The sequence below is a fragment of the Rattus norvegicus genome, chromosome 6 (genome assembly GCF_036323735.1).
Source record: "Rattus norvegicus strain BN/NHsdMcwi chromosome 6, GRCr8, whole genome shotgun sequence".
Taxonomy (NCBI): domain Eukaryota; kingdom Metazoa; phylum Chordata; class Mammalia; order Rodentia; family Muridae; genus Rattus; species Rattus norvegicus.
In genome coordinates, this window is record NC_086024.1 from 20,307,617 (window position 1) to 20,327,865 (window position 20,249).

General features: G+C 41.5%; 2 protein-coding genes across 3 annotated transcripts in view; one reads left to right on the forward strand and one right to left on the reverse strand.

Moving 5' to 3' along the window:
• Sos1 (SOS Ras/Rac guanine nucleotide exchange factor 1) overlaps positions 1–20,249 on the forward strand; it is a 77,234-nt gene that overhangs the window by 21,500 nt on the left and 35,485 nt on the right. The window contains exons 3-9 of the mRNA NM_001100716.1: positions 15–146; positions 1,724–1,888; positions 3,492–3,701; positions 6,560–6,703; positions 10,345–10,455; positions 10,534–10,632; positions 19,966–20,093. Of these exons, the coding sequence (NP_001094186.1) occupies positions 15–146; positions 1,724–1,888; positions 3,492–3,701; positions 6,560–6,703; positions 10,345–10,455; positions 10,534–10,632; positions 19,966–20,093 (989 nt within the window). The remainder of the gene's footprint in view (positions 1–14; positions 147–1,723; positions 1,889–3,491; positions 3,702–6,559; positions 6,704–10,344; positions 10,456–10,533; positions 10,633–19,965; positions 20,094–20,249) is intronic.
• Arhgef33 (Rho guanine nucleotide exchange factor 33) overlaps positions 1–20,249 on the reverse strand; it is a 166,238-nt gene that overhangs the window by 3,886 nt on the left and 142,103 nt on the right. The gene's annotated exons all lie outside the window — the stretch shown is intronic.

Below are 20,249 nucleotides of genomic sequence, written 5' to 3' on the forward strand. Positions count from 1 at the left end.
TCCTCTTTTCTCAGGAACGTGTTCAAAAAAGTTTCCCTCATCCAATTGATAAGTGGGCAATAGCTGATGCCCAATCAGCTATTGAAAAGAGGAAGAGAAGGAACCCTTTATCCCTGCCAGCAGAAAGAATTCATCATTTATTAAGGGTAAGCTGGAATACTGCCATGTCACCTCTGAAGACCAAACAACTGAAGAGGAGAGTCCCTTTAAGTGTCCCGGGATTCGTGTTGAAGGAAGGGGTACTCTGATGGTGAGGAAAGGTCCGGCAGCATGGCTTCGTGTCATTTCATACCAATAGTAATAAACAAATGAAGAGACTTGGAAACATTATATTGTGGATTTTGTTTACGCTAGGGTTGCTAGAAAATATAATTGCAAAAATTTCTCTCTTGCTGGTCAGAGCTTATCCCATAATGCTTTTAAAATCTGTTAGTATTTTGTGTAGGGCTATCTGTGAGACTGCAGTGAGTATCTGTGTTTCTGTGGAACAAAAATTCCCTAAGATTAAACAAGCTGGTCCGCTTAAATAAATTAACCACTTTAATGTCCCTAGAACTAGAAAAGTGCCAAGAATCCTAATAATGCTAATTTTGTTTATTTACCATGACAAGCAAAATAGCTCTCTCTCTCACACACACTAGTTGAAGCCTTTTTTTTTTTTTTTTTTTTTTTTTGGTTCTTTTTTTCGGAGCTGGGGACTGAACCCAGGGCCTTGCGCTTCCTAGGTAAGCGCTCTACCACTGAGCTAAATCCCCAGCCCCAATAGTTGAAGCCTTAGTAAGAGTTTTATGTTTTCCTTTTGAGACATAGTCCTGTATTATTGTCCAGGCGCCTTGGCCTGAGATCTGTGATCTTCCTACCTCTGCCTCCAGAGTGCTGGGATTAAAGGTGTGCACTGCTGTGCCCAACTGCCTTGTACTTTCTCCTCTCTTAAGAATTCATCTTCCTGGGGGATGGGGATTTAGCTCAGTGGTAGAGCGCTTGCCTAGGAAGCGCAAGGCCCTGGGTTCGGTCCCCAGCTCCAAAAAAAAAGAACAAAAAAAAAAAAAAAAGAAAAAGAAAGAATTCATCTTCCTTTGGGAGTGTTTAGCTCCACAAAAGAACATATTCTCTATGAAGTATAGTAATAGGATCATTTCATATGCTTAGTAGCATATAGCATGGAGTTCTTTGTATTTATTTTTGTTTTTCATGGGAAGCCAAGAATGTGTCATAAGGTCCCTTGGGAAAGGATAGCAGTATAAGACTCATAGCTATTCCTGGATGCCAGTATTGTGTCACTCTTGCTCCGTATGAAAATTATTTTGTATAGTCTCTTCAGTGCATTTCTACTTAGTAATATACCATTTGCTCCCTACACCAAACTCAGACTTTGCGACTTAGGCCAATTACCTGCACAGTAGTGTGTGCTGCTCCAGTATTGTACACAGCCAGAGACCGTTCTGCTTCCTTTTTTTTAAAGCTTACTTTAATTTGTGTATGTGTGTGTGTTCTATACATATAGGGGTGTGTGGGGTGTGTGTGTGTATGTGTATGTGTGCACACGAGTGCACGTGTATGTGTATTTCTCATGACTGAACCAGTGAAAATTAAATTATTAAATCTTGGTAAGACAGGCTTCAGTGAAAGTTAAGCCAGTTGTGTGTTTTTTTTTTATTTTATAACTGGTATATTAAATTTACTGTATATGATGTTTAAACATGCTTTTCTTTTAATTTTTCAGGAGGTCCTGGGTTATAAAATTGACCACCAGGTTTCTGTTTACATAGTAGCAGTATTAGAATACATTTCTGCAGATATTTTAAAGCTGGTGGGGAATTATGTAAGAAATATACGGCATTATGAAATTACAAAACAAGACATTAAAGTGGCAATGTGTGCTGATAAGGTAGGAGAATCAGCTTCTGTATGTTGTGTTCATAATTTTACTTATGGTTTATTAGATGCTAATGCACTCTTCCGAAAGAATAGAATTGTGTACTGCATCATGTTTGGGGGCAGACTTCTGGGATCTCCTAGCATGCATCCAGGCTGCAACTGTATAGACAGGAGGTAGAGGTGGGTTCGCACTTCAGTGGCTGTTTGGGAAAGAAGATATTTTCAGATGACATTCTACACTTTGCTCACACTCTCACCATTCTGGTGACAGATTCTACTTATGTATGTATTAGTGTTTATTCTTACAGAATAAAGTGAAAAAGATTACCTGTACTTGGCATTTATGATTATAATTGAAAATGAATACAAAATGTTTGCTACTTTGTTTTAAAATGTGTATGTGGGTGCACTTATATTAGTTTATATGTACATGCAGGGATTCAGAGAAGTCAGAACAAGTATCAGATCCCCCTAGAAATGGAGTTACAGAGGGTTTATGGTTCTGGGAACTGAACCCAGGTGCTATGGGCAAGCTGTGAGTGCTTTTAACAGCTGAGTCACCTCGCTGGCCCATTTGCAAAGAGATGTGTTTTTATTTCTGTGGCACATGGGAGGGGGCATTTTGTGTACATGAGCACAGTTGTCTGTGAAGACCAGAAGAGGCACCAGATCTGCTGAAATTATAGGGAATTGTGAACTGCTGACATAGCTTCTGGGGAACTGATACAGTTTTGTTCTTAACCACTCAGCTATCTGTCTAACCTTCCTGCTTGCTACTTTTTATCAGGACTTTTTTTTTTTTTTCTTTTTTTTTTTTCGGAGCTGGGGATCGAACCCAGGGCCTTGCTTGCTAGGCAAGTGCTCTACTGCTGAGCTAAATCTCCAACCCCACCTGCTTGCTACTTTTTAAATGAATCATATATGTAAAATATTTTTGAGTAGCTATCATATATACACACAGAAATGAGATACCGAAAAACATGTATAAAAGGGGACTGGGACATATATTTAATTGGTAAAGTGTGTGCCTAGAATGCATAGAGCCATGGATTTGGTTTCTGGTACTGAGTAAACTGAATGAAATGTGCATGCGAAAGCAGAAGGATCAGCCAGCCTCAGCTACGTAGTGAGTTTATGGCTAGCTTCAGTTTTATGAGGCCACATCGCTAAAGCTTCAAAGTTTTTCAAAAACAGTGCTCCTAAGTTGTTGAGCGATGACTTATCTTGTAGCCTAGGGTAAACTGCACTGCAGTGACAATTTACAAGAGTGGGCAGGGTGCATGTCTGCCTGTCACAATGTTGATGCCCGGTTGCCATGGAGGCCAGAAGAGGGCATCTGATTCCCTAGAACTGGAGTTAAAGAAGACTGTGAGCCACCATGTAGGTGCTGGGAATGAAGCCCAGGTCCTCTGAAGAACATTGATTGTTCTTAGCCTCTGAGCCATCTCTTCTCTACAGGCCAATTCAAAGAATTCTTAGGGCAGTTTATCCTCATCCCCACATACATGGCATGTGTACGTCCCTTGTGAAAGAAAAAGGAATTCCCAGGGCATTTATTTTCAAGTGAGACTACATTTTTATTTGACACTTTTATTTTATCTCTGATTCCATAGGTATTGATGGATATGTTTCATCAAGATGTAGAAGATATAAATATCTTATCTTTAACTGATGAAGAACCTTCCACCTCAGGAGAACAAACTTACTATGATTTGGTAAAAGCATTCATGGCAGAAATTCGACAATATATAAGAGAATTAAATCTAATTATAAAGGTTTTTCGAGAACCCTTTGTCTCTAATTCCAAGTTGTTTTCATCTTATGTAAGTATATTTTATGCTATTTTTGCATGTATTGTTAAATTTCACTTCAAACTTGAACTTACATAATTCATGATTTCTTTTTTTTTTTTTTTTTTTTTTAAGATTTATTTATTTATTATATATAAGTACACTGTCGCTGTCTTCAGATACACCAGAAGAGGGCATCAGACCTCATTACAGATGGTTGTGAGCCACCATGTGGTTGCTGGGAATTGAACTCAGGACCTCTGGAAGAGCAGTCTGGGCTCTTAACCGCTGAGCCATCTCTCCAGCCCCAATTCATGATTTCTAATTTGTCAGTTTTTTAAAGTTGTGGGACACAGTCATCACAAATAAAATATTACAACACTTTCAAGAGCTTAAACATCAGAAATTGAAAGACAAAATCTAAAATAGACTAATTATGTAAGTAAAAATGAAATCACATAATCATTTGTTTCAGGGAATAAAGCCTCTTGTTTAGGTGGAAGATACTTTTGATTCAGTTGACTTATTTGAGTCATTTAATCGATACTTATCAACAGCAGCTGTATTGTTGACTCCATCTCAGATGAGTCAGAAACAATCTTCTCTAGTCAGGGAGAGCTGGAGAGGTGAGGTGAGAGAGTCAGCCCAGCATTAACAGCGGTACTGGTGGGAACACGAAGGGACGGAAAGTCGGACAGGAGATTAGACGCAGGATAGTGCCCATGCTGACTCACCGAACCAAGAGGATGTTCAGTGCTGGGACAGTGCGAGCTTGGGAGCTCCAGCTACTGTGGCGAGGGACTATTAAACCAGAACAGGGAGGGCCTGACAGTACCACCCAGTGACAGAGCACTTGTCTAATCTGCATGTGAAACCCTGGGTTTGTTTCCACCACTACAAAAATTAAATAATTAGATTTTATAAGTTTGTAAATATGCTAAGCACTATTGAGTTAGTTTAAATGTATGAAATGCATGGCATTTAAATGGTTTCATTAAATTTGCTTTTTCAAAAAAGAGCAAAGGAGGGATAAAGATATCTTACACAAAAATCAACAATCAAATTTGCTAAATGACGTTCAGTATCAGAGAGATGCAAATCAAAAGCATAGATACGTCCATACACTTGTTAGAAAGACTTAAAAAGGGATAGTGTCAGATACTGAAAAGAATGTGCAATGACTGCTCATGGATTTATAAAATTTCAGTGTTACTTGTAAGATATAAATTAGTAAAATTGGCTGGTTTTCTAACACACTTCTACATTTTCAAACAATTCTATTAGTTTTTGCCTTAGAAGAAACAAAAACAAAGCCATACAAAGTAGAAGTTTTATTTTATAGCTCAAAACTGGAAATAACTCAGTGCCTACCAATTGTGAAGAGAAACTGTTATTGCTCATACAGTGGAGTAAAGAATGAAGCACTTATGCATACGTTCGCAGAGCCGAACCTCAGGAACATAAGCAGAGAAGCTGGATACACACAACCTGTTTCTACGTAACAGACACTCTGACACAACTGCGGTCTGCTCACAGGAAGTGGACACGTCATGTTCTAGCAGGGAGGATGGTGGGAGCTGATGCAGATGAGACATAAGGGAACTTTTAAAAATGTTTTTTATTTTATTTTATGTGTGGTCGTTTTCCTGTGAAGATCAGAAGAGAGCGCTGGCTCTCCTGGGACTGGAGTTAGTACATGATTAGAGCTGCTGTGTGGGTTCTGGGACCTGAATTCTGGGCTTCTGGGAGAGCAGCCAGAACTCTTAACTGCTGAGCCGTCTCTCCAGTTCCCATAAGGAAATTTTTTAAGACAAAAAAAAAAAAAAAAAAAAAAAAATGTGACTGGTGACTGTGTATGAGATCACAGAGGAATAACTGTAGGCAATCCTACCAAAAGTACATTTAAAGTAGGTATGTCTCACTGCATACAGACCATACCTCACAAGTGACAGAAACAAAAATCACTGATAAAATAGTAATCAACAGGTTTTAAAAGAACAGTATAAAATTATATGGTCTGCAAGAAATGTTGAAGTGACCAGTTTATTAGTGGCAGTATAATAACATTTCATCTGTTTGCACAGAACGTTCCACGTAGCAGATGCCCAGAACAGGGCTCTGGACTGTATACAGAACAATGGGATATACGTCACTTTTGCTGATGATGTGTTTAGCTGTCTTTTGCAGAGGGGACCTTAGTCTAAGTATACTGAAAGCCACTCTGGTAAACACACTTTATAGTGTACTCCCATGGTCCGCACACAGGAAATGTACCTGCTTTATGTATGCTTATGCACTCCTTTCTCCTTATAGTCAACCCTGCTGTTGTAAAGGTACGAAATACTTTCTTGCCTTAGACAATTATTTATACCCCATCCACATTACAGCATCCTCACTCCCAGAAAACCAGTTATTTTATGATATATTAATTAAAGATCGATAGAAAATTACATGGATGTTACACAGAAAGCAGGAATATCACAGTTGAGTAGACAATTAGAATAGTCCTTCATTTTCCCATAACATGTCTGGTAAAATTATGTATCTGGATAGAACTGTACTTTTCTTCCTGTATTTCAACCAAAATGTTATCCCCTCAGATGAATGCAGAGTCAGATAGCAAAGCCCTGCCATTCTGTGTTGAACGCTATTGAGGACTATTAAAGATTAAGACTATTACAGAGTGTGAAGACATTCCACAACAAAACAGTTGGCAGACAGAGAGCTTTCTTAGTTGCATATCACTAAAAAAGGGGATTTTTAAGTATTTTTTACTGTAGGTTATTTAAATAACAGTATGTACATTAAACCTTGATTATAAATTTTTTTTTTACTGAAAAGATATCTTGTTATATAACATGATTGAATTAATATTTCCCTCTCCTCCACAGGATGTAGAAAACATATTTAGTCGTATAGTGGATATCCATGAACTTAGTGTAAAGTTACTGGGCCATATAGAAGACACTGTAGAGATGACAGATGAAGGCAGTCCCCACCCGTTAGTCGGAAGCTGTTTTGAAGACTTAGCAGAAGTAAGTATATCAATTAATATTGTCAATTATGTAGCAAAAGAAGTCTGTCTGAAAGTACATTTGCATTAAAATAGGGTTCATAATTTGTATTTCCAGTTCAAGTCATAGGTAGTTAACTGATAAACATACCATTGCTTCCTTTTCACAGTCAGTCAACATTTATTACTGTTGTCAAGTACAGAAATAGTTATCAAGTGCTACATCCAACCCCTGTGTCTCACTCTGAAACTTTCATACAAAGGCCAAGGCAAGCCCACTGCTGAATGAGAAAAGCTTGGGTGTAGGGTCCCAGTCCTCACATCTACTGATCAGAGCACTGCTGGGTATCACATGTGTATCTCCAGGCAGGTTACTAATAGTTTGCTTCTCTGTATACATTTGTAAAGTAAGAAGAATAACAATAACAAGATTCAATTTTTTTTGTAAAAATTAAGACAATCTCCCTTAAATATTTGGCAAGTTCCCTTTTCATAGTAAAGTAACCAGTATGTGATAGCCGTAGTCTTTAGAATTGAACGATGAAGTGACTGGGAAACTCAGGTCCATGGCACAGACACCAGATCCCATGGTATACTCAAGCCTGGTAACCTCGAGCATTTCCAATGCTCACTGAGTTAGTTATAGTGAGTCATCACTGGTAGTCATGCTGAGGTTTCCCACTCTTGTCTTGCTCTAAAACACATTCAATCTTTTGGGGTAATGGTGCTGGGCTCGTGGGAAAGCAAAGAGAGGAGCCAGGGATGTAGCTCTTGGTAAACTCTCCCCAGGACACATGAGGCCCTCGGCTCAGTTCCCACTTCAACTGGGCATGGTGCACACACCTTGTAACCCTATAACCTTAGCAGTGGGAAAGTGGATGCAGGGCTTTCAGAAGGAGGCTGTCATTCTCAGCTACAGAACAAGTCGGGCCACAGTCTAGAGCTGCGTGAAGCTCTTACAGTTCTGTTCTGTTGCTGTGCTAGAGCACCATGACCAAGAGCTACTTGGGGGAGAAAAGGGTTCATTGGTTTACAGGTGACGGCCTATGGTGGGAAGCAGCAGCTTTGGTTTTCTCCGCTCGCTTTCATCTGTCACTCAGAACTCATGTCCAGCGGTGACATCACCCACCCTGGGCTTGGACCTTCCCTATCAATCACCAATCCAGGCAGTCAGCTGAGGGTTTTTCCTCATATAGGCTCTCTTCCTATGTGATGCAATCTTTTGTCCCAGCACAGAGGTGCTATCTCAGGAAAAAGACAAAACTAGTGCCGTGGTAGAAAGGTCCTGGAGAATTCAGAAGCTGGGAGTAAATACTGCTAGAGGGACAGGGACGGCATAGTACAGCAGAACAGACACGGAGCAGAATGAGACTGGGCTGTCTTACCTGCAGTCAGTAGTTAGCAAATACAAGAAAATATACTAAAATGTTAGGTGAGTTCACTGTTGTTGGCTTAGAGAAAGACCAGCACTCCTGTGCTCTTACACCTGCCGGAACATAGTGCTTGTACAGGTCAAAGGTGCCCCGTCTCAGAAGGGCACAGTGAGCAGTAGGACAGGTGAGACGGCCCCACCCATATAGCACTGTGCAGGCCTGACAGCCTGAGCTGGGTTCCTGGGGGAGTCCCAGCCTTAGAGTTCAATCTCTAGAACTTGTAGAAAGAGAGCTCACCCCAAATGTTGTCCTCTGACCTGTGCACACCAGTACACACATACATGCTTCTGCTGCTGCTGCTGCTGAAATTCAAAAACCTAACTAAATGTATATAAGACTTGTTAAGAAAAAATGTAAACTACTTGGATTGATATGGAATGCACAAGTAAATGGTGATACATACTATGCAGTATTTATGTGGAAAAACTCAAAATTACATTCATGTTAATCATTCACAGAGTAGCCAGAGTACAGCAGGCTGATCTTTAATGTGTACAAATGAGGTGTGGTCCACACCTGTAATCCCAGCACTGAAGCCTGGCGTGTGTTGCAAGTTCTAGCTATCCAATGAGATCCTGTCTAGACTGTCTCACCCACTACCTACCACTCAGAGAAGGAGACGAGAGGAGACAAAGACAGTCTAGAGGAACAGCACATGGAGGAGACTTGCCTCGCTCGTCACACATTTAGATTTATTAAATAGGAATAGCAGGTTGCTGCCAGTATGGATAGACAACGAAGCAGAACGGAACTACAGTGAGCACGTGGCACAGACTGCATTGCTCAGGCAGACAGAACAAATGAATAATTAAATTATGAGTTGAACCAAGATGTAAGGAGGTAGGATAGCCTGACATGGTGTCCAGAGCTTTAGTCTGAAGTGGTCAGATATGGTGTACTATTAACTCCTTCTTAAGTACTTTACAAACAGTATGAAAGGTAATTAATTCATAATTTGTATTATATCTTAAATCACTTGTCTTATTTCTTCCATTGTCTCCTTTCTAGCCATTACAAAGGTGAACACTTGTTAGAGTGTGTGTGTGTGTGTGTGTGTGTGTGTGTGTTGCATGTAGCAGAGGTCGGAGGACAGTTTGTGTAAGTGCTTCTATCCACTCTGTGGGTCCCAGGGATTGAATTAGGTCATCCATCGGCTTGTCAGCGGTGTCTCCTCGTGGGGTGTATGATGGGAAGGGTCTGGTGCTCGTGCTGATCAGTGCCTGCTCTGTACTTCCTCAGCAGTCTCCATGCTCCTTTACGCCTGTAGGAGAGCTTAATGATGACTGGCATGTTAACAATGATGGTTTGGAGGTTCTGTTTGGTTTTGTTTTGCTTTTTGTGCAGTTTGGATTAAGTTACTCTTATGAAAACAATTTTAGATGATAGAAACAGTTCCTTCTGATTTATAAAATATGAAAGTAAATGTCGAACACCAAAAATATTTTTTAGATTTATTTTATGTATTTTGTTTACATGTATCTGTACCATATATGTCTCTGGCCCCCAGACGCCAGAAGAGGGCATCAGATCCCATGGAACTGGAGTTATGAATGGTTGTAAGCCATGGTGTGGGTGCTGGGAACCAAGCCTGGGTCCTTTGCAAGAGCAGTAAGTGTTCTTAGCTGCTGAGCCATTTCTGCAACCCTCCCACTATATCTGAAAAAATAAATATCTAACATCAGGATTCTAAATGCTTGTGTCCTACACAACTATATGTGTGTGTGTGTGTGTGTGTGTGTGTGTGTGTGTGTGTGTGTGTGTGTGTGTGTATGTGTGTGTGTGTGTATAGTTTGTTGCCCAGGTCTGGCTGTGCTGTTTTCTAGGGCTGAGTCAGCCCACTCTTTGGTTCTTTTTTTTTTTTTTTTTTCCAGAGCTGGGGACCGAACCCAGGGCCTTGGGCTTCCTAGGCAAGCGCTCTGCCACTGAGCCAAATCCCCAACCCCGAGTCAGCCCACTCTTAGGACAGCTCCTAGTTCCACTGCAACCTTTGACCAAGAGCAGCATAGCATACCTACATACATACCCTTCTACTCAGAAGAAAGATCCACTAGATTCTTTACTTGAGGATATTAGATTTATTTTGTTAAGATTATAATAGCCATTCAGTTTTTATTTAGAGTCTTTAAAAGGAGTGTGTTTCTGAGGATGTGTTTGTAATTTAATCTTTTGTTTCTGTATGGTGGACCATTCACTATTTATGATCATTTTTACGTCACTGTCTGTTTTTAAGGAACTGGCCTTTGACCCATATGAGTCCTATGCTCGGGATGTTCTGCGGCCCGGATTCCATGAGCGTTTTCTCAGTCAGCTATCAAAGCCTGGGGCAGCACTTTATCTGCAGGTACAGTGATGGCTAAATTAAATTGTACAGTGTTAGCAAAATAAAGTGCAGAAGGTATTCAATCACCTCCTTTTCCAGTCCATAGGTGAAGGCTTCAAAGAGGCCGTTCAGTATGTCCTGCCCCGGCTGCTGCTCGCCCCTGTGTACCACTGTCTGCATTACTTTGAACTTCTGAAGGTAAGAGGACTTGGATTGCTATTTCTAAAGCATTCAGGTGTCACTGTTGCAGATGTATGTGACAGTCATGCTCTAGTCTATATCCGTTTTCTTTGTTTAGCTGAGCGGCAATTTTAAGTAACTTGGAAAGAGCAGCGCCTTTCCTCTGCCACACTTCACTATAAAGCAAGCTGCCCGGTTTTGTTTTGTTTTGACTTTTATCTGCATTGATTTTATGCTGAATTTATTCCTGCGCCGTGAGTTTTTGTCTCCTCAGTTTCCTCTGGCATCTTTTTCTTCTGTGCAACATCCTCCCCTGGCTTTGGAACAATCTGTTCCTTCTCAGTGTGGCAGGGGGAGCCCATGCTGGGTTAATGCGGCCATGAGCTCCGTAGGTTCGTCCTCGCGTCTCAGGTGCCTGTTCACCTGGATGTTCAGTGACAGGGAATCCGCATCTAAACCCTAAGTGCAGCATCACTCTCTGCATGCTAAAGCACGTACAGCAAAAATTCAGCGCTCTTTCTTGGCCACCGTCCCTGTCTCAGCCCCACCGTTCGGCTGGGCGCACCTACTGGCTCCACACAGCTTCTTTAAAGTGACATCCTTCAGGTGTTTGGTGGCTTTGTGAATATGCATACCCTGGATGGCCCTGGCAGTTTCCCGGGTATTCTTAAAGTGAACATGAAGGTTTGAACCTCTTGATTTTCATGATTTTGTGGGGGTTTCTGGGTCAAGAGCATGGCAAACCATCTTCACAGGTCACCTCTGACTGCTTATAGGAAGAGCCCAGTTTTATTTTTAATCATGTGGCCTTTTTGCTTAGATGGGTGATTCTTTGAAAACAACTGTGTATATATGTATCCAAGTCTCCATCTGAAGACCTCAGATGGCAAGATGGTACAGTGCATGGCACTGTCACACAAGACTGACAGCTTAAGCTTGACTCCTGAAGCTCACATCAAGGTGGAGAGAGAGAACCAGTATCACAAAGTTGTTCCTGACCTCCATGTATATGATTGCCCACACATACACACAGTCAAACTCTCACTGCCCCCCACACACATGCACACACACACACACACACACACACACACGGAAACGTAAGGGATAGAGATGGCTTAGCACTTGCTGCTCTTCTGAGGACCTGAGCTGGGTTTCTAATACCGTCCTGGGCAGTTAACAAACTACTGTAAATTCATATTCAGGGAACTTCGGGGCGGGCCTTCCTCTGGCCTCTTTGGGCACCGCACCTGTACACACATGGCATGCAGACACATAATTCAAGATGGTTTTAAAAGAAGAGAGTTAGTTAGGTAACAGAGTTCATCCTTGTCTCAGAAAAATCAGAAAGGCCAGTAAGGTTGTGCTTGCCACCAAACCTAATTACGTGAGTTTGACTTCTGGGACCCGCAGTGTAGAAGGAGAAACTTCTGCAAATTTCCTTTCTTACCTATCTCCATACATGTACATGTAAAAGCAAGCACATACACATGTGCACACACTAAATAAATATTTTTTAAAAAGGAATGCTATTTAAAATTATCTGGGTATGGTGGATCAAACGTATAGTACCAGCACTTGAGCGACTAAGGCAGGTGGATTACCATGAATTTGAGGCCAGGCAAAGCAACACAAAGAATTCTAAGCCAGTCTTAGGGTACAGTGTGAGACCTTGCCTTGGGGAGGCGTAGGGATGATTTGCATTATATAGTGAAGATTTCTTAGGCCCTTAGGACTTAATGTTTTCTACCGTGTGTGTGTGTGTGTGTGTGTGTGTGTGTGTGTGTGTGTGTGTGTGTGTGTGTGAGTGTGTGTGTGTGAGTGTGTGTGTGAGTATGTGTGCATGTGTGTGTGTGAGTGTGTGTGTGTGAGTGTGTGTGAGTGTGTGAGTGTGTGTGAGTGTGTGAGTGTGTGTGAGTGTCTGTGTGTGTGAGTGTGTGTGAGAGTGTGTGAGTGTGTGTGAGTGTGTGTGAGTGTGTGTGTGATGTGTGTCTGTGTGAGTGTGTGTGTGTGTGTGTGTGAGTGTGTGTGTGTGTGTGTGTGTGTGTGTGTCCCTGGCTCATTCTGTCTTACATTAATTGTAAAGTGAGCAGTTTATGGTACGGTAGTACAGGGAACAGGAGACTGATCCGTCCACGCACACACTGATCTTTTCTCCATTCTGGATTCTTTCAGAATTAATGCACGACTTGTATTTTTATTTATTTGCACGTATCTATACAAGTAAATGTACACCCAAGGCACCCCAGTGTACATGAGGCCAGAGGAAAACTTACAAAGTTGGTTCCCTCCTGCCACCATTGTAGGTCCTGGGGATACACCTTAAACACTTGTGACTGTCAAGCCCTCTGCCAGCCCTACTCCTACTTCAGTTTGTATTTGTTGGTTTGCTGTTCAACCTCCTCTCGTAGGAAGAAATTTCAAGGTATACTACTGTATATGTCTGTGGGTGGTGGTGCATATGTATGCATGACAGAAGTCAGCACTGGCGGACTGAAGAAGTCTTCAGTTATTCACCACCTAGTTTTGTGTAACTGACAGGGTCTTTTATTGAACCTAGAACCTGCCAATTCAGCTAGAATTGCTGGCCAGCCATTTTTAAGGGTCTGCCCATGGCTACCTTGCCAATGCTGAGATTATAGCTGCTTTTTTTTTTTTTTTTTTTTTTTTTTTTAAAGGCAGGGTCTCTGCATCCCTGGATGTCCTGGAACTCAGTATGTACAGTAGGCTGGCCATTAATTCACAGAAATCCACCTGCCTCTGCCCCCCAAGTTCTGGGATTAAAGGCAGGTGTGTAGTGTCTGACTTTTTACGTGGGTGTCTGAACTTAGGTCCTCATTCTTATGCAAGCATTTTACCAACTAAGCCATCTTCCCAGTTGCCTCAGATTCTGTTTTGAGATGCTGGTATCATGACATAATCTAAGTAAATGGAGAACTGATCAATATATACTATTATATTAGAAGGTTTGCAAAATCGTATAGTACAGCAATGCATTTGTAGGGTACTTACGCAAACCACTGAAAAGGTTCTAATGTTCAGTGAACAAAAAGACCACACACACACACACACACACACACACACACACACACACACACACACACGATTCTTGGTATTCTGTTTTCTTTGGGGAATTGTTATTACTTCCAAATGTCCACCTACACTTAGCAATTCTGGAGGCAGAACTGATTGCATGAGATCGGGGCAGTTGGAACCATAATTTATCTGTGTGTGGAAGGTTCAGAATTTTGTAGACACTGAAGTCTTTCTGTCTGCCGAGTGGCTAGAGAAAAGTCACTGTACTTTTTTTGATCCCTGGTTTCCTTGTTTATAGACTGTTTATTTCACTAGGCAGGATCATCTACCTAAACAGTGCATTTGTAAAGGTTACTTCATGAATGACTATGACATAGACACTTGCCTGTTTTTAGCACTGGAGATGTTTCTTACTGTCTGTGATGCTGGCCACTGACCACACCTCACTCTCCTGCCCACCCACAGCTCTGCTTGGTCTCTGTACTCATTGCCTTTGCTGGTTAGCTTGGGCCCCACCCATCATACCCTCTTGATTCTTCTCACTCCCTTACTGGCAGCACCTCATATTTAACATCAGAAACCCTGTATTCAGCCACAAGTGTCCATCTGCAGGACATCCCCTTCATATCGCTGTCTAGATGCTCCCTGAGGAAATAGAACAAAGCCTTTTTGCCTTTGAGTTCTCATGCCTTGTATAGTACTGGCATTTAAATCGTTTAGTAAATTCTTGTTAAATAATGAGTAACAAAACATTATGAATTCATAGGATGGAATTTTGCTGTTATTTTTGTAATACTGTCAGACAAAGAAATAGAGTAATGTAATGTTTCCTATAGATTGGGGGCAGTAGGAAGAGATTTGTCAATGGGTACAAAACTTGAGTTAGGATTGAAGAAGGAAAGAAGTATTAAACTTTATAGTGTTAATTGAAATGTGATTGAAGTGAATTTAATAAGCTCAGGAAATATTAAATCACATGGAAGTGAACGGTTAATTTTGGGAGCCCTGCCTACCTTTGAGTTAGATTCCTGACATATCTCACCAAGGTAATATAGGAAGATAAAAGAAATAGGCTCTGACTTCATTAGAATTAAGTTTGCTGAAGTTTTGCTTTTTTTTGTAAATTTGTTATTTCAAACCCCTTCTCTCACCAGAAAAAGTGAGCGTGTGTCACACTCCTTGAAAGAGTGAGCATGTGTCACACTCCTTGAAAAGTGGTCTGCTTAGGTCTCACTGCTTAGGTCTGTTTGTGGTGACTAAGACCCTGACTCCTCTGTGAGCTCAGGAAATGTGGCCACCACAGATGAACACAGAGCAGGATGACAACATCACAGCCCACTCTAAAAGCTCAGGGAAAAGCAGCTTGGACAGACCCCTTAGCATTAGCGGTCAGTCACACACTAACAAAGCTTCTCCTGTCTGAGTCCCTGCTGAATTCCTCACAGGATCTGGTCTTTTTCTTATAACAGAGTAATAATACATTCAAGATAAATCCAGCCTAGTGTAGAACATGCTTCCAGAATCTAGGGCCTGGAACAAAGATTAGAATAGCCTTGGCTACAAAGTTGCCTTCAAAATTGGAAAAAAAAAGGGGTTGGGGACTTAGCTCAGCGGTAGAGCGCTTGCCTAGCAAGCGCAAGGCCCTAGGTTCCGTCCCCAGCTCCGAAAAAAAGAAAAAAAAATTGGAAAAAAAAAACCCCCACATATACACACACATGCGTACTACATTCACATGCATATGTGTGTGTATGTCTACACACACATATATGGTGAGTATAGCAAATAATATTGTATAGTTTTGAAAATTGCTGAAAGTAGATTTTTAAGAATTTACATCTGAGAAAAATATTTGGCAGTATACAATTTTAAGTATTTTGTCAAGCACCATATTATATACCATAAACATACATAATTTTTACTTGTCAATTAGAAAGTAAATTTTTTTCAATTAAAAATAATTAACATTTTATCTTTAATCGCGCGTGTGTGTATGTGTGTTATAGGCAGCTGTGAGCAGTGGCTTAGGTGCTGGGAGTTAAACTTGGGTCCTCCGGAAGAACACTATGTCCTTTTAATCAGAGCTATCACTTTGAGCTTAGTTTTTACTGATTTAAATTATTTCCACAGAATTAGACAGTACTTAGACCCTTTTATTATTAGTTAGGACCATTAGAGTTAAATTTCATGAAGTGGAAAAAACTTCCTTGTGTACTTTGTTGTTGTTTTCATCATCGTTGTCTTTTTCGAGACATGTAGTCCTGGCTATCTGGAGCTCTCTGTAGACCAAGCTGGCTTCAAACTCAGAAATCCACCTGCCTCTGCCTCCTGGTGGCTGGGATCAGAGGCCTGCATCGTCATACCTGACTCATTGTGAGCTTTTGAAAAATCATTTGCTCTCATAATGTGTTTTTTTTTTTTTTTCTCTCTTTTTCTTTTTTTAGGAGCTGGGGACCGAACCCAGGGTCTTGCGTTTGCTAGGCAAGCGCTCTACCACTGAGCTAAATCCCCAACCCCATTTTTTCTACATGAAATTTTGTTGGCTTTATTAAACAAATTTAGACTGGATTATTACAACTGAATATAGTGACCAAAATTCTGAGTACTAGGAATTGGTTCAACAAAAAAGTTAAACAACTTTAGTTTCATCCTGGAGAATTACCCTATTCTTTTTGTAGTATGCTAAGTCTATGTAACTTAAGGAAAAGTATGTTTTCTTTCATTTTAAAAATCGGGTTAAAGTCTGTTATCTGTAGCATGTGCACACTGAGGCTGTCTAAGGCTGCTATACCCTGCTGGAAACACTCATTTTCAGTAGTGCCTTCTTTCTGCTCTGGAGGCAGAGAGCAGGAGTTGAGAAGGCTGCGCCACTATCAGGGCTCTCCCGGCCTTCGTGGAGAGCCTCGCTCTGGACGTGGCCTCTGCCTGCTTCGGGTGTGCATCACTTCTCACTCTCCATGTCTGTCAGCGTCTCGCTGCCCTCTCCTTTCTCACACAGTTGAATTTCAGTGGATTTTGGGGTCAGTTGTAATCTAGCATGGTTGCATTTGATTAAAACTGAAAAGACCTCATTTCTAAATAGGTTTTATTTCATTTCAGTTAATTGTGTACATTAGTGAAAAGGTCTGAGGACTGACAGTTATGACTTTTAAGTTCTGGTCTTTCCTGCCTATTCATTTAAGTAAATGGTATTCGTTTTATATTGTGTTGAAGAAAAGTAGCTTCTAGAAATAAAATCATTAATTTACATGTTCCTTCTTTTTTTTTTGGTTCTTTTTTTTTCGGAGCTGGGGACCGAACCCAGGGCCTTGCGCTTCTTAGGTAAGCGCTCTACCACTGAGCCAAATCCCCAGCCCCTACATGTTCCTTCTTTAAAGGGAAGCATTGTAGCTGTTCTCTGTCTTTTGGTTAGCTTGGACTTCATACACTGTGGAGATGGGGAAGGGGGTGTAACTCAGAATGCCTGCTTACTATGATCAGAGTCCAGGCTTCAGTCCCCACCACAGAAACCATCTACAGTTTGTTTTGTGTCAAGTCTACTTCCTGAGATTACTTGTGGGACCGTGCTTTCCCTTGAGGCTCTTTTACAGGCTCTGCATCGCAGAGGCTCCTGGGAGCTGCTCTGTGGTACACGTTGTGCCCTGTGCGTGTGCTATACCTGTCACTACTGCTTTGCCTCTGCTTCCTTCTGTCAGTCAGGGGCCAGGAGCAGATATGAAAAGGCCTTACTCTGTAGCCCAGGCTGCCCTGAAGCTTACTCTGTAGCCTAGCTAGCCTTAAAGTTGCAGTGATCCATCTGCCCCCGACTGCCATGCACTGGATTAGTTATGAGCCACCACACCTTAAGCAGGGACCTCCCCACTGCTTATGTCTAAGGAACCAAAAAGTAATCAAGGGTATGAGTGGCTCCTTTCCTATGAATAGGTGAATTTTATTATCTGGATAGACATAGACATTTTTACTATCATCTCTACAGGGCATACACGTTATTGTGCTTTAGAAAGATTCCTTAGGTGAAGTTCAGTGCACACACGATATAACCTCAGTAGAGTGCGCTTGACGGTAAGTTTATAGTGTTAGTAACAGTTGCTCCAGTGAAATAACGAGACGGCTTCTTTGCTGTCATTTACATAACTGCAGCCACTTTGTTTCTGTGGCCAGAATAAGCCACCTCTTTAATTAGATTTAATTGCTTTACATAATTTCCTAGTTTTAATCAACTTAAATAAACAGAAAAGCATGGCCATACAGAAAGGTTTTTATTGGTTGTGTGATGACCACAGACCTTTAGCCCCAGCACTTGGGAGACGTGCAGTAGATCTCCGAGTTTGAAGTCAACCCAGTCTACATAGTGAGGCTCTGTCTCAAACAAGTCTTTATCACACTGAAATGCCGAACACTGCCTGTCAGCTATGAAAGCAAAAAGAACACTTAAAAGTGTTTCATTGGAAAACTTTATGAGTTCAGAAGCTTTGGGGCTGGAGTAAAGCTATGATACGGCTTTTCTAGCACCATGTTCCATCCCCAGCACTGTATAAATGGTGGCATAAACCTATAATACCAGCACTAGAAAAAGGAAGGCAGGCCTCAGGATTAAGAGTTCAAGGCCAGACAAAGGCATACAAGACCCTGTCTCAGAAAAAAGGAAGGAAGGAAGAAAAGGGAAAAAAATACTTTAGGTTTGTGATTTTTAAAATACTGACAATGAGGCTGGAGAGAGGTCTCAGTGGTTAAAGAGCACTGGCTGCTCTTTCAGAGGACACAGGTTCAGTTCCCAGCACAACATGCAAGCTAGTAACTGTCTGTACCTCTTTGTAGGGGTATGACATCCTCTTCTGGCCTTCAAGGCACATGGTACACAGACATACATGAGGGCAAAATACCCATATACATAAACACAAGCAGTGTTTTTATATACCAATATATTCCATATGCAAAATGTAAGCTAATGATTCAGAAAAGACTGAAACATTTTTTGAATAGAAAATCAGTGCATCCCTAAACATGTTTTTGGTATTAGAGTTTTGTACATTAGGTCTATGTACTGAGTCGGTAATATTAACAGTAACAAAAACAGCAGCCCTAGTGATGGCTCAGTAGGTCAGAGCACTGGCTGCTCTGCCAGAGGACAAGAGTTCAGTTCACAACATCCATGTAGGGTGGGGCGGTTCAGGAACATCTGTAACTCCAGCACCCTCATCTGACCTATGAGGGCACTGTACTCAAATGTAGAAGTCCACACCTACACATGCACACACACACACACACACACACACACACACACACACACTCTATAATCTATAATCAGAACAAAATTCAGAGGGAACAATATCCTCCCTATTGTTAAATCTTGCTCTGTATGTTAATGACTTGAATGTTTCTGGACTTTATATTTTTAAAGACTTTAAAAAAATTTATTCATTTATTTATGTAGGGAGGGGTAAGCAAGGAATGGGGCCGGCACATGTGGGTTCTTAGGATTGACTGAGGCCATCAGGCTGGACTTGCTGCGCAATCTTGCCAGCCCTGAACTTTATTTTTGATTCTATGCGTAAGAGTATCCTTGTGCCCAGAGCCATAGTTAACTCCTCTGGACGTTAGAAACAGCTCTGTGCGGTCTTCTCAGGAGCATGACTGCTGAGCGCACGCACGACACTGCTTATTTCAAGGTTCAGCATGTTCTTTCTACAGTGGCTGGCTCCTCAGACTTTCCACATGGAGAACCTAGTGGCGTGTTAATGTGATTACAGACAGTACTCCTTAGCAGAGAAGTAAAGCCTTCTGAGGCAGGGTCCACTTACAGAGCTCAGGCTGACCTTAGACTCCCAAGCACTAGAGACACGCATGTGCTACCAAACCGTGCAGAAACAATAACAACTGCTTGCTGGTTTTCTTTGAAGACAGCTTCTCGCGTGTCCGCGTCTGCCTCTTCTTCCTGAGTCCAGGGATTACAGGTGTCTGCAACCATGTCTGGACTATATGCTGTCAGAGAATAGAACTCAGGGCCTTACGCATGCTAGGTAACACTAGCAGGCTACATCCTCAGCCTAGAAAAATGCTTCAAACAGATCGAGAGGCTGGAGAGGTTGCTCTTGCACTGGACCCTGGTTCAGCTCTCAACACCCACATAGTGGATCACAGCCACCTGCATTCCAGTTCCAGGGGATCTGACTTATAGGGTGCACTTTCAGACTGCAGGCAAACACTCATAACATAAAATAATACATCTATAGAACACTTAAAATTACTGGAGTAGGGAGAGCTAAATGAGCATTATTTATCCTTCAATAAAGTGAGGTTCTCCTTCTGCCCTTTCCACAGCAGTTAGAAGAAAAGAGCGAAGATCAAGAAGATAAGGAGTGTATGAAACAAGCAATAACAGCCCTGCTTAATGTCCAAAGTGGCATGGAAAAAATTTGCTCCAAAAATCTTGCAAAACGAAGACTGAGGTAAATATTCCCATTTTAAAGTTTCTTCCTTTCTATCCTGAAAGTTGTGGTACAAATTCAGGGGCCTTAGCTTCCCTCCTTGAGTAAACAATAAAGAAAACGGTGTTAGTGACAAGCTTGGTCTCTCAGAGGAAGTGACATCAAAGCCAGGAGAAT